The 12392-nt window shown below is 38.7% G+C and overlaps 1 protein-coding gene across 3 annotated transcripts in view; it reads right to left on the reverse strand.

The window, feature by feature from the left end:
* Positions 1–870: 870 nt before the first annotated feature.
* The window catches only part of LOC129925914 (mucin-2-like), a 42979-nt gene continuing 31457 nt past the window's right edge, over positions 871–12392 (reverse strand). For all 3 annotated transcript variants that reach the window (XM_056027491.1, XM_056027492.1, XM_056027493.1), the window contains 3 exons: positions 10719–10896; positions 7299–7440; positions 871–3019 (listed from right to left, as the gene is read on the reverse strand). In XM_056027491.1, coding sequence (XP_055883466.1) covers positions 1218–3019; positions 7299–7440; positions 10719–10896 — 2122 coding nt within the window. In that variant the 3' untranslated portion in view covers positions 871–1217. The remainder of the gene's footprint in view (positions 3020–7298; positions 7441–10718; positions 10897–12392) is intronic.

Raw genomic sequence — 12392 nt, forward strand, 5'->3', positions numbered from 1 at the left:
TGTTTTTAATTATTTATCTTTAAGTTTTTAATTACATATCTTTAACTTGTTAATTGTAAGAGATGACATCACTCACTATTCTTAGGGGGAACAACAAAGGAAATTGTGTAATTCAAATTACAAAGTCATAAGACCATTGAAAAAACCAATGTTTGCAAGTTCTACAAACCTATATTACCTAATCCTGTCATTGTTATCAAGTTCTACAATCCTATATTGCCTAATCCTGTCATTGTTAGCAAGTTCTACAAACCTATATTACCTAATACTGTCATTGTTATCAAGTTCTACAAACCTATATTACCTAATCCTGTCAATGTTAGCAAGTTCTACAAACCTATATTGCCTAATCCTGTCATTGTTAACAAGTTCTACAAACCTATATTACCTAATCCTGTCAATGTTAGCAAGTTCTACAAACCTATATTACCTAATCCTGTCAATGTTATCAAGTTCTACAAACCTATATTACCTAATCTTGTCATTGTTATCAAGTTTTACAAACCTATATTACCTAATCTTGTCATTGTTATCAAGTTCTACAAACCTATATTACCTAATCTTGTCATTGTTAGCAAGTTCTACAAACCTATATTACCTAATCTTGTCATTGTTAGCAAGTTCTACAAACCTTTTATGGCCTAATCCTGTCATTGATATCAAGTTCTACAAACCTATATAACTTAATCCTGTTGATCATTTTTTGTGAGCTATACACTTAAACTACATTCATTTTTGTTTAAAATAGACCTCCGGGATAACTGAAGAAGTGTCGCCGTTACCGACTTATTTGTTCACAGTTGAAACGATAATATTAATAGACATACTAACTTGGCTTTAAACAGTATTTCAATTTGGCAAAACTGCAAGTAAAGAGAATTATGCCTTTTATTTAAAGGAAATAATCCATGATTAACTATAGAATTGGAATAGTTCTTTGAAAAAAAAAGTACATAAACAAGCTGTCACATATTCATTCTGACAAACATTAAGTATAAAGTGTTTCTATAGTGTAGTTATTGCGAATGTAGGTCTCAGAATACGAACTCTCTCTCTCTCTCTCTCTCTCTCTCTTTCTGTTTCTCTCTCTCTCTCTATTTCTGTCTCTCTCTCTATCTCTCTCTCTTTCTGTTTCTCTCTCTCTCTCTATTTCTGTCTCTCTCTCTATCTCTCTCTTTCTCTCTCTCTTTATCTCTCTTTCTGTCTGTCTCTCTCTGTCATTGAGCCTCTACATTTATTTGTGCTGCTTCCTGGCGAGCTCTTTCTTGACTTTTCCTGCTTACAACAGCCAAACAGATTCCTGCCAACAAGACGGCGATAAAACCAGCAATTGTTGCCGATAGATAAGTCCATAGCGTTCTCCTAGTCTCGGCGCCAGTTAAAATTGATGTGTTGTAGTTTTCAATCATGACTGACTGATGCCACACAGAACTTGAAGTAGGCTCAGCCCTTTCTGTGAACTGATTTGTATACGAAGTGAACGATTCCATAAGTTTGTTGTTTTTTAAAGATGATGTTCTAATTGAACTCAGGGAAGATAATTCTTTAGGCAGAGAGAAAGAGACTTCCGATGACGTCATGATGGAGTTTGTTGGAACAAACGATGGCATTTTGTTATTTGGGTCTCGGTTCTGGTCAGGATAGTTCATCTTTGAAAGTAATGTCGACATCACCTGTACTGTTGATGTGAGGGACACTGTCTTAGACACTCTCTTGGAGTTCTCTAATGAAAAGAATATTGAGCTTTGTTCATTATTCATTAGCGATAGATACTCTTGTGAGTCTCTTGGATAGACTTTTAAAGACGTAGTTTTTGAGACAGACGTAAGACGTGATGACATCAGTGTGTCAATAGACATAGAACTTGGTGACACCAATGTGTCAGTGTGCTTGTTGGAGACGTCTGTTAGTGTGTCAGTAACTGGTGCCATATCAATGTTATGTAGACCAGATTCCGAAACAAATTCAAGTGAGTTACGATTGGATGCTAACGAAGTTTCTATGTCAGTTAAATCTGAGATGGTGTTGAAGTCATTGCTAAGTGGTATATCGGAATAGGTAGATGAAATAGACTTTAACTTGGAAGTTAATGTTAATGATTGTATTACGGTGTCAGTAATTGATGGCAATATTAATGGTAATGGAAATTGTACGGTGTCTGAAATTGATGGCGAAGAAAATATCACGATGTTCGAAAATGATGGAGATGAAAAGGTGACAGTGTCCGAAATTGATGGGGATGGTGAGATGACAGTGTCCGAAATTGATGGGGATGGTGAGATGACAGTGTCCGAAATTGATGGGGATGGAAATATACTCCCAATTTCCAAAATTGATGATGATGGCAAGATGATGGTGTCCAAATTTGATGATGAAATGTCCAAAACTCCAGTTTCTGTAATAGATGACCGTATTTCAGAACCTGATGATACTAATGATGGCATGATCTCGGAACTAGATGGAGATAGTAACATGTTCAAAATGAATGAAGACAAATATATAGGTGACGAAAATGTAGGTGACAGCATTTCATGAGCTGAAATCCATGGTAAAACAACGGTGTCCTTTATTGATTGACTTGTCCTAAAGTCCGATTCAGAAAACGCTAAGGAACTCGTAGATAAAATATCCTGTACAGTCGATGAAAACAAGTCTGTATTCATAAACGATGGCAGTAAGGATGTCTCAGAAACGGGCGTTAACTGTGATATTACTGTTTGCGAGATAGATAATGAGGGCATCACACTGCTGTCTAAGGTAATCAACGGTAACGATGGTATTGATGTTACAGAAAACACCGAAGAAGTAGAAAATATTGAGCCAGATTCAACGTGCGATGACACAGACTCTGGTTGATGAGTGATAGTTAATGGCATGAATGTCATCATTTGGGTATGATGGTTGTATGATGTCAACCTAGTTTTAAAGGTTGTGCTGGTCTCAAAGTTTTGAAGACTTGAATCATTTTTCCCCTTGACACCCTGATCTGATGGCTGAGCATTTAAACTTACATTACCACCTGAAATAGCCAAATAAACAATGTAGATCAAGTTATCAGAGAACTTAATTCTTGTTGACTTGTTCATTCATTCTTAAATGAATTTATTTCGTTAGTGATATAAGACTCTGAAGAATTATTTCAAAAGCTATATATGATTTTGTAATACTTGAAATTCTTACATAATATTTATCGAATAATCAACTTTTGAAACTAGTAAAATAATGTTTCCTTTATACAGCTCACTAACCTTTCTAAGAGCGATTGTCAGCATTCGAAAACTAATAAATGATAGATTTTTGAAAAAAGAAAACATTTTCGACCCTGCCCCTTCCCCCGACAAAAAACAATTGTGGTTAAGTGAATGTATATATCAACTCTAAGGAATGATCGATTGAAAGAGACATGAAACATTTTTACCTCACCCAATATAACCCTTCCCAAAAAAAAACAAAAAAACAACTGATTCTGTGAATATAAAAATCTACTCAGAGTATATCTGTGGCATTTTACGTCTCGAGAGACGATCTTTTCCCTTTGCAACTTCTTGTGTGACTAAAGAGGTCAATCCTTGATACACGGCTGCGATCGCAGGTTGGGCATATATAATCACCAGGCGCCGTTGCATTTTCACCCTTCTTTCTGCTTCTGTTGTGTATGACATCTGCAATCTGTGACCCTTCCTTTATGCTCTCTCTCCATGTGGATCTGTCCAGTGCCACCACTTCCCAGTTGCCAGTGTCGATTTTGAAGAGCTTCATGTCGCATTTGCATACATCCGTATAACGTAAAAGTGGGCGACCAGCGGCTTTCCTGCCTTCTATTAGATCGACATACAGGATGTCCTGTGGAAGTCGACCTACTGGCATTCTACGAACGTGGCCAAGCCAGCCAAGGCGTCTGCTGCTGATAACAGAGCGGATGTCCTGGCACCCTGCTCTTTGCAGCACTTTCTCATTGGTTATCTTATCTTGCCACCTTATTTTAAAGATCCACCTTAGGCATCGGAGGTGGAAAACATTCAGCTTTTTTTCCTGCCATGAGTAGGTTGACCATGTTTCACTTCCGTACAGCACAGGTCCGGTAGACTAGGGCTTTAGTACTGTTAGTCAGCAATATGTTGTCCCAGACTCTTTTCTGCAGCCGTGACATGGTGGCCATTGCCTTGGCTATCCTGTTGTTTATGTCTTTATCCAGTAGAGTGTTGTTGGATATGATGGAGCCGAGGTAACAAAAGTGATCAACAATTTCTAGTGGTTGGCCATTAACGCTTACTTGAGGTGCAGTGTTTTCGTTTTGGACAAGTATCTTAGTCTTGCTTTGACTGATGTTTAAGCCGAACTTCTGGCAAGCAGCAGATAGTTTGTCAACCAGGGACTGAAGCTGAATATCAGAATCAGCCACAATAGCTGCATCATCAGCATACAGGAGTTCCCTGATGAGTAGCTTCCTAACCTTGGTTTTTGCCCCCAGCCTTGATACATTAAATAATTTTCCAGAGGATCTTGCATGGAAAAACACACCTTCGTTTATGTCGCTGTACGCATAATGCAGTAGACAGGAGAAGAATATGCCAAACAGAGTAGGTGCGAGCACACATCCCTGCTTGACACCACTGCAAACCTTAAAAGGTGCTGATTGGGCTCCATTGAATTTGACAGTACATTTAGTTTCATCGTGGAAGCACTCAATGAACTTCAGTAGTTTGGGAGGGCAACCTATTTTCCTCAGAAGTTTGAAAAGGCCACTTCTGCTGACCATGTCAAAAGCTTTAGTCAGATCAACAAAAACGATGTAAATGGGTCTGTCTCTCTCTCTGAATTTCTACTGCAGTAGTCGTAGAGAAGATATCATGTCTATAGTAGATCTACCACTCCTGAATCCACACTGAGACTCTGGGTAAACTCTAGAAGCTATCACTTGCAGTCTGGATAGTGCCACTGTAGCAAAGATCTTGCCCACTATACTGAGGAGAGAGATACCCCTGTAAATGTTGCAGTCACTCCGATCCCCTTTCTTCTTGTATATTGTGACTAAGTTGCGTCACGCATGTCCTGTGGGATATGACCTGTTTCCCAACAGCGGCAGAGGAGAATATTGAGTTCAGGGAGCAGGAGTGATTCGTTGACTTTCACTACTTCCACTGGGATACCATCACTCCCAGGAGATTTTCTATTTTGTATGCAGTTAATTGCTTTTTTGAGGTCACTAAGGCTCGGAAGCTCATCTAGGCATTTCAGTACTGAAAGATCTGGTAGAGAAGCCAGGGCGACATCGTCTACTGTATTCTGTGTGGCATAGACTTCGAGGTAGTGTTCTGTCCATCGTTCTAGCTGCTTGGTTTGATCTGTAATTTTTTCGCCTGATTTGGATAGAAGGGGGGCAGGCTTAGGCACTGTTGGACCCATTGCCGCTTTAATGCCATCAAATAGAGCTTTGTTATTTCCTGAGTGGAGACTGTCTTGGATTCTGTTGCAGGTATCCCTCCAAAAATTGTTAGCACATTTTCTAGCCATTTGTTTCGCCTCTTTATTAGCACTTTTGAAGGCCTCCAAAGATTTTGGACTTGGCTTTGTCTTGTGAGCGAGGTGTGCAGATCGCTTTTTCTCGATGCAAGGTTCCATATGTGCTAGATTCGCCTCAAACCAGTCTACATTTTTGTGTTTTTGAGGCCCAAAAGCGGGGATTGCCGAACTGTAGATTACATTTCTTAATTTCTCCCATTTGATAGAGATGTCTTCTTCATCACTTAACGAGGGGATTGAACTGTTCAGGAGCTCGCCAAAGAGTGCAGACTTCTCTGAGTCACCTACATGGTTGACGTTAATTCGCCTAGTTCTGGGTTGAGTGGAAGTATAAGCCTTCTTGAGAAGTAGTTTGATTTTGCTTATCACTAGTGAATGGTCTGAGTTGCAGTCCGCACTATGGTATGAACGGGTGTGGATGACACTTTTCAGATCCATCCTTCGGGTGATGCAGAGGTCAAGCTGGTGCCACCTTTTTGAGCGTGGGTGCTGCCAAGAGACTTTATGGCGTTCCTTGCCAGAGAAGAATGTATTTGTTACACACAGTTTATGAGAGCTACAGAACTCGAGTAGCCTTTGGCCATTGTCATTGATTTTGCCAACACCATGAGGTCCCAAGCATTTTGGCCATTCATCATTTCCATCACCAACACGGGCATTAAAGTCTCCATTTTTTTAGAGGTGCTCGGATTTTGGAATACTTTTAATTACGTCCTCTAGAGCTTGAAAGAATCTGTCTTTGTCCTCTTCCGGTGCAGCAAGCAGAGTATATAAAAATTCTTATAAAAGGCCAATAGATACAGTCTTAGAAAATGGTGCGCAAAATGCTCCTGAACCTGTAGTCATTCCAATTTAATAAAATAAAAATAAAAAATAAACGGCCAAACTAGAGTTTAATAAGTGTTGCTAGTATTTCTTTCCGAGAGATATTTATCAAGTGTCAAACTTCTAGACAAATTGTTTAATCCATTTTCTCCCGGGCACGCTGCCCTGCCTCATCATGGCGCCCGGGTGGAAACGGTCGTGAGAGGGGACCTCTAGGCCAAAGAGTAGCAAAACAAAGCTCCCGTGGGAGTGTCTAAGAGTGTGTAAAAGAGCTCCCATAGCGATCTGTCAACGTCAAGGGGCCGTTACACAAATGACATTTCACTCACGTTTAGCCGGTAGATCAACGGAAAATGAAGGGGACACCGATGGCCGCGTCTCTAGTCCGCGAGTGCGGAGTGTCCGTGCCAGCGGAAGTGAACGCAAAACTAAACTTCAAGTTGAAGCTTGAGTCTCACCCCCCCCCCCCCGTCAGACAAAACGATGTATGCGAGGTGTACACCGTTCATTCAGGCAGTGGAAGGGAGCTTTTGTTCGCTTTTGCTGGCCTTAGGACTCCAAGTGTGATGCACAACTCTACATGACAATTTCTAATGATACATTTTTTAGAGTCATGTCCACCCACCCAGTTTCAACACTTTTTTTTTTACCTGATAAAGAGTTAGAAACCTGAAGAGTGAAATTATTTTAAAAAAATGGTTTAAAAATACGAAAAAACATTCTGATGGAGTTGAAATGGAAAAAAAAAATCATTCAAACTTAAAGTCTTCGCGTTCTTGTCTCTTGTCATTTAATTAAAGCAACGTTCTTAAAAGGAATTTATATTTAAAATGTCTGTAAAAACACATTCTGTTTACAAAGCAATTTATACATTATAATAGATGTTTTGTAATATTGAACTATAAAACGCAATGAAGAAAAATACAACTCCCCCCCCCCGTGCTACTTACCAGAACAAACGACAGGTTTAAGTTGATCCAGATGACGATTGAAGTCTGCAAACGAATCAATTTTTAGGAACAGGTCAGTGCCGGATGAAACATTCCTCAGCTCTGGTTCATCAATGTCTTTTGTAACACCAATGGTCAAAATCTACAAGACAAGCAGGAACAACAAATTATTGCGAGACTCACAACAAAACTTGTACAATCTCTGGTTGACTTTGAACGAACACATTAAAAGAATCAAATAATAAAATATCACATCCTGGCCATATGTTTTAAAGTCAACTATCCATCATTAGAGACATAAAAGAAATCAAACAGGAAAACATTTTAAATACATTTATTAAACGACAATACTTCTTTTATGCAACTTGTCGAGCGATTGTTTAATGAATGTTAGATTTTAAAAAAAGGAACATTCCCACCCCTTCCTCCCTAGACAGAATCCTGGTTAAAATAACATTCCCCCTCCCCTTCTCCCCTAGACAGAATCCTGGTTAAAATAACATTCCCCCCCCCTTCTCCACTAGACAGAATCCTGGTTAAAATAACATTCCCCCCCTTCTCCCCTAGACAGAATCCTGGTTAAAATAACATTCCCCCTGTTCTCCCCTAGACAGAATCCTGGTTAAAATAACATTCTCTCCTTCTCCCCTAGACAGAATCCTGGTTAAAATAACATTCCCCCCTTCTCCCCTAGACAGAATCCTGGTTAAAATAACATTCCCCTCCTTCTCCCCTAGACAGAATCCTGGTTAAAATAACATCCCCCTCTTCTCCCCTAGACAGAATCCTGGTTAAAATAACATTCCCCCCCTTCTCCCCTAGACAGAATCCTGGTTAAAATAACATTCCCCTCCTTTTCCCCTAGACAGAATCCTGGTTAAAATAACTTTCCCCCTCTTCTCCCCTAGACAGAATCCTGGTTAAAATAACATTCCCCCCCCCTTCTCCCCTAGACAGAATCCTGGTTAAAATAACATTCCCCACCTTCTCCCCTAGACAGAATCCTGGTTAAAATAACATTCCCCCCCCCCTTCTCCCCTAGACAGAATCCTGGTTAAAATAACATTCCCCCCCTTCTCCCCTAGACAGAATCCTGGTTAAAATAACATTCCCCCCCTTCTCCCCTAGACAGAATCCTGGTTAAAATAACATTCCCCCCCCCTTTCTCCCCTAGACAGAATCCTGGTTAAAATAACATTCCCCCCCCTTTCTCCCCTAGACAGAATCCTGGTTAAAATAACATTCCCCCCCCTTCTCCCCTAGACAGAATCCTGGTTAAAATAACATTCCAATAATTTGAATGTGAGCATTTTGATATAGTCTTAGAATACGATGCGCAACATTCCTGAACATTAATTAAACTCTTGAATCAATAATTAATGCCTTAATTTCCGTTCCGATGTTGGATCTAGACATAGAATCTAGATTTCTTGCCAAATATAAATTTTTCATTTTTTGCTTGAAAAATTATAACGGTCAAACTAGAGATTTTCCCATGTGTCCAACGAGCTAGTCATTCTCAGTGATGTACATCGACTGTTACATTTCTAGGAAAATCTTCAGAGCTGTTATTTTAGATCAGCGTCCTTGCAGATTCCAGGTTCCATGAAGTTCTCACTTGAATAGCGGTATTTAAAAATAGATTACATTACACGCCAAGGCCAGTTTTGCACCGTTTATTGTCCTAGCCTCTATTTCTTGTGCCACATGTGTGTATTTCTCGACAACTAATTTAGTAGCAGCATTTTACGCTCACAGCTTTCAGTTACCTGTTTCACAGCACCACAGTTAGCTGGGATTACAGCATCTAGTTACCTAGATCTAGTTCGATGGTCTGACAGGGAAGAATTAACTATGGTGATGCACATAGACAAGACTTATGCAGCATTTGGTATGCAAATCAATGCCGAAAAAGCACAGATTATGATCATTAACAAACAGGGTGTGACAAGAGGGAGAATAAGGGTAGCTACTTTTTTTTTTCAATAAGAGTTAGTCTCCTTTATAACACTATTTAAGTGTCTTTTAACGGTATTCAATTGCTACTTTCTTTTGAGTCTTTGAGCTGACCACTGTACATTATTGTGAACTAAATCTCCATAATGTTTATATAATACTTTTGTTTTTATGCTCAGACTGTGTTAGTCAAGAGGAGTGTGCCACTGTTATGGGAATGTGTTTTTCAATAATGAGCTAAGTAGACTTTATTTATTTGTTATTAATACGTTTCTGTATTTGAGATGAGACACTATTGTGCCTCTTCTTATTGTGCGGTTCTTTGATTATTTTGAACTGAACCTGTCCTACTCATTTTGATTTTTTTTTCATTATTTTATTTTCTTTTGTTGGCCTTTATTTTCGTTTTGTTTTTATGATCCTTTTCTTTTGTTTCCAAATAAATTCATTATTAGTTGCAACAAAAATCTTATTATTATTACTTGTTTGTCTCAGTAAGTTGTATATCTAGAGGTTATGATTACAAACCTAGGTAGTATAATTTGGGACCACGAAGTACCACTGGACTAACTGGCCAGTACAGCAGAAGTCACTGGTCTTATGACCTAATCATAACACAAGGTCACACAGAGGTTAAAATGGGACATTAGCATTGGTAGCGAAAAGCTGAAAAGAGTCAGTAGTTTTAAATACCTTGAAGCTATTGTGTCAAATTAAAGAACAAACCTGAACTACCGGCCAGAAATGCAGTCTATAGTGGCACATGCAACACTCAAAACAATCTGGACAGAGGCATAGTCCTCGATACTAATATCAAACTGAATCCCCTCCTGGTCACGGCCACATTCTTATATGCATCTGAATCTTGGACGCCGATTGCAGATGAGAAGAGGATCCTAGCAATGGAGCTAAGATGCTACAGAAAGATCCTAGGAGTCACTTACAAAGACCGCATCACGAATGAACCCTAAGATATTAGAAACAGTATTAATTCAACAATTGGCCTCAACGACAACATGCTAACCACTGTCAAAAAACCTTATCTCAAACTCTAGGGCCATATCACAAGGTCCTCCGGGTTCGCAAAGACTTTCCATCAGGTAACACTATCTGGAAGAAGAAGAGGAAGATACGGGAAGACAACATCAGAGAATGGACAGGCCTGTAGTGAATAAAATTCTATCAAAGGCTAAGGACAGAAAGGAATGGAGAAGATGGTTGACAGATCTTCTGTGTGCCTCCAACAGAATAAGGGATAGATGAAGGTGAAGTTACATACTTTTATCTGGCATGACAATATCAAGGATTTAAGTTCACAACATTACCACACTCACATATCTCGTTACCTGGGATCACAACTAGTTATTTAGGATCACATCATGCAGCTACCTGGGATCTTACACCCAAATAGTTACCTTGATATCAACAGCTAGTTACCTCTCCAATTGAAGTCTTAAAACTAACCTTTAGATACTGTTTAGATTTCAGCTTCATTGCTTCTTCTTTTGTGCCACGCTTCGTAGACCTCCCATCTGTGATCAAGACTACCAGATCCTGCACCTCTGGTCGATCACCTTTCTTTTCCACCAATACATCTGTCCTGGTTTTGTTTAGTGCCTCATGTGTGTGTGTATTACCATGCCTGCATAAACACACACATCAAAATTATGTATTGCCATTATTTTCACAAAAATATTCTAACTTCCATTTAAAAAAAAAACTATGTACAACTGCATTGCAATGTGTACCAACTTTTATTTTTACAATAGCCCTATTCACGTCATAACTTCATGGAGGGTGGGTGGGCGTAGGTGGCACCTCAGAAAAAAATTACGAGATCGTTGGCCACACAGGGAACTCTCTAGTTTGACCGTTTAAATTTTTCAAGTAAAAAAATAAATTTAATTTGGCTACATAACTAGATCGAGGACTAGATCTAACATCGGTTTTTTGAAAGTACTGTCGCGTTTTTGAAAGGACTATCGAGTTTGGGACTCGGGAATTTCCGAATGTAAGGCATTATTCTTACATGAGTTTAATAAATTAATGTTCGGAAATTTTGCCCATCAACTCTTAAGTCTAGATCTAATGACTGTCATTGGACTATTATAAAGTGAAATAGATCTATACATTCGCTTAACCAGGATTCTTTCTCAGGGGAGGGGGGAAAGGTTACTGGATAAAAAATATTCCATTGTTTTTTAAACTAAAATTCATTAGTTGTTAAGAGAACAAAACAATCTATCAGTTGTAGAAGGGAGATGTTGTCTTTGTTTTATTTTTAATCTTTGTCTAGTTTCTACTTCGTATGTTAGTTGGAGCCACGCATACTGAGCTCATTTTCTTATTACAATGCTTCTTTTCAACTCGTAACTTCGTGGATACTTCTGGGAACGTGGACACGCATCTCGAAAACGGCTAAAACGATTTGCCTAAAAATGTAACAGTAAAAGTATATCGCTGAGAGAAGTATTACTAGCACGTTCAGACTGGGAAATCTCGAGTTTGACGGTTATAAAATATTTTGTTTGTAGAAAGCAAAAAGAAATACTTTTATATTTGGCTAAAGTTCTCTTGAACCCACGCTACGTCTTCGGGTATTTCCGCTTTCCTTGAACAGTTTTATAAATTAATGTTCTAGAAAATGTGCTCGTCGTCTGCTAAGTTTAGATCTAAAGACCTTTCATTGGACTAGTGTACAGTGTAGTAGATCTAGTGGAGATGTTCACGACAAGCTAAACAATGTCAAGGACGCTCAATGAAACTTCAAAATGGCCAATTCAATAAACATGACAAACAGAAGAGCTAAAAAGCTTCAATTCTAAAGTACTAAAATGAGCACAAAGATAATTATGTCACCTTAAAACAAAAAAAGCTCATCTGAAAATCTCCAGTACATTCGCTTTACCAGGATTCTTACTGGGGGTAAAAAAGGTGAATGGTGTGTGTGTTTGAAACAAAAATGTCTCATTGTTTTTTTAACCTAACATTCATTCGTTGTAAAGAGAAAAGCAATCACTTCATTAAGTTATATAAGTGTGGCAATATCTTTTTTTTATTAAAGTATTTGTAATGATTTTCTTGTTTTGTTTTATTTTATTGAATCGTTTCAGTTTGCTAGATGATTGAGTCGACTAA

The sequence above is a fragment of the Biomphalaria glabrata genome, chromosome 4 (genome assembly GCF_947242115.1).
Source record: "Biomphalaria glabrata chromosome 4, xgBioGlab47.1, whole genome shotgun sequence".
Lineage (NCBI taxonomy): Eukaryota > Metazoa > Mollusca > Gastropoda > Planorbidae > Biomphalaria > Biomphalaria glabrata.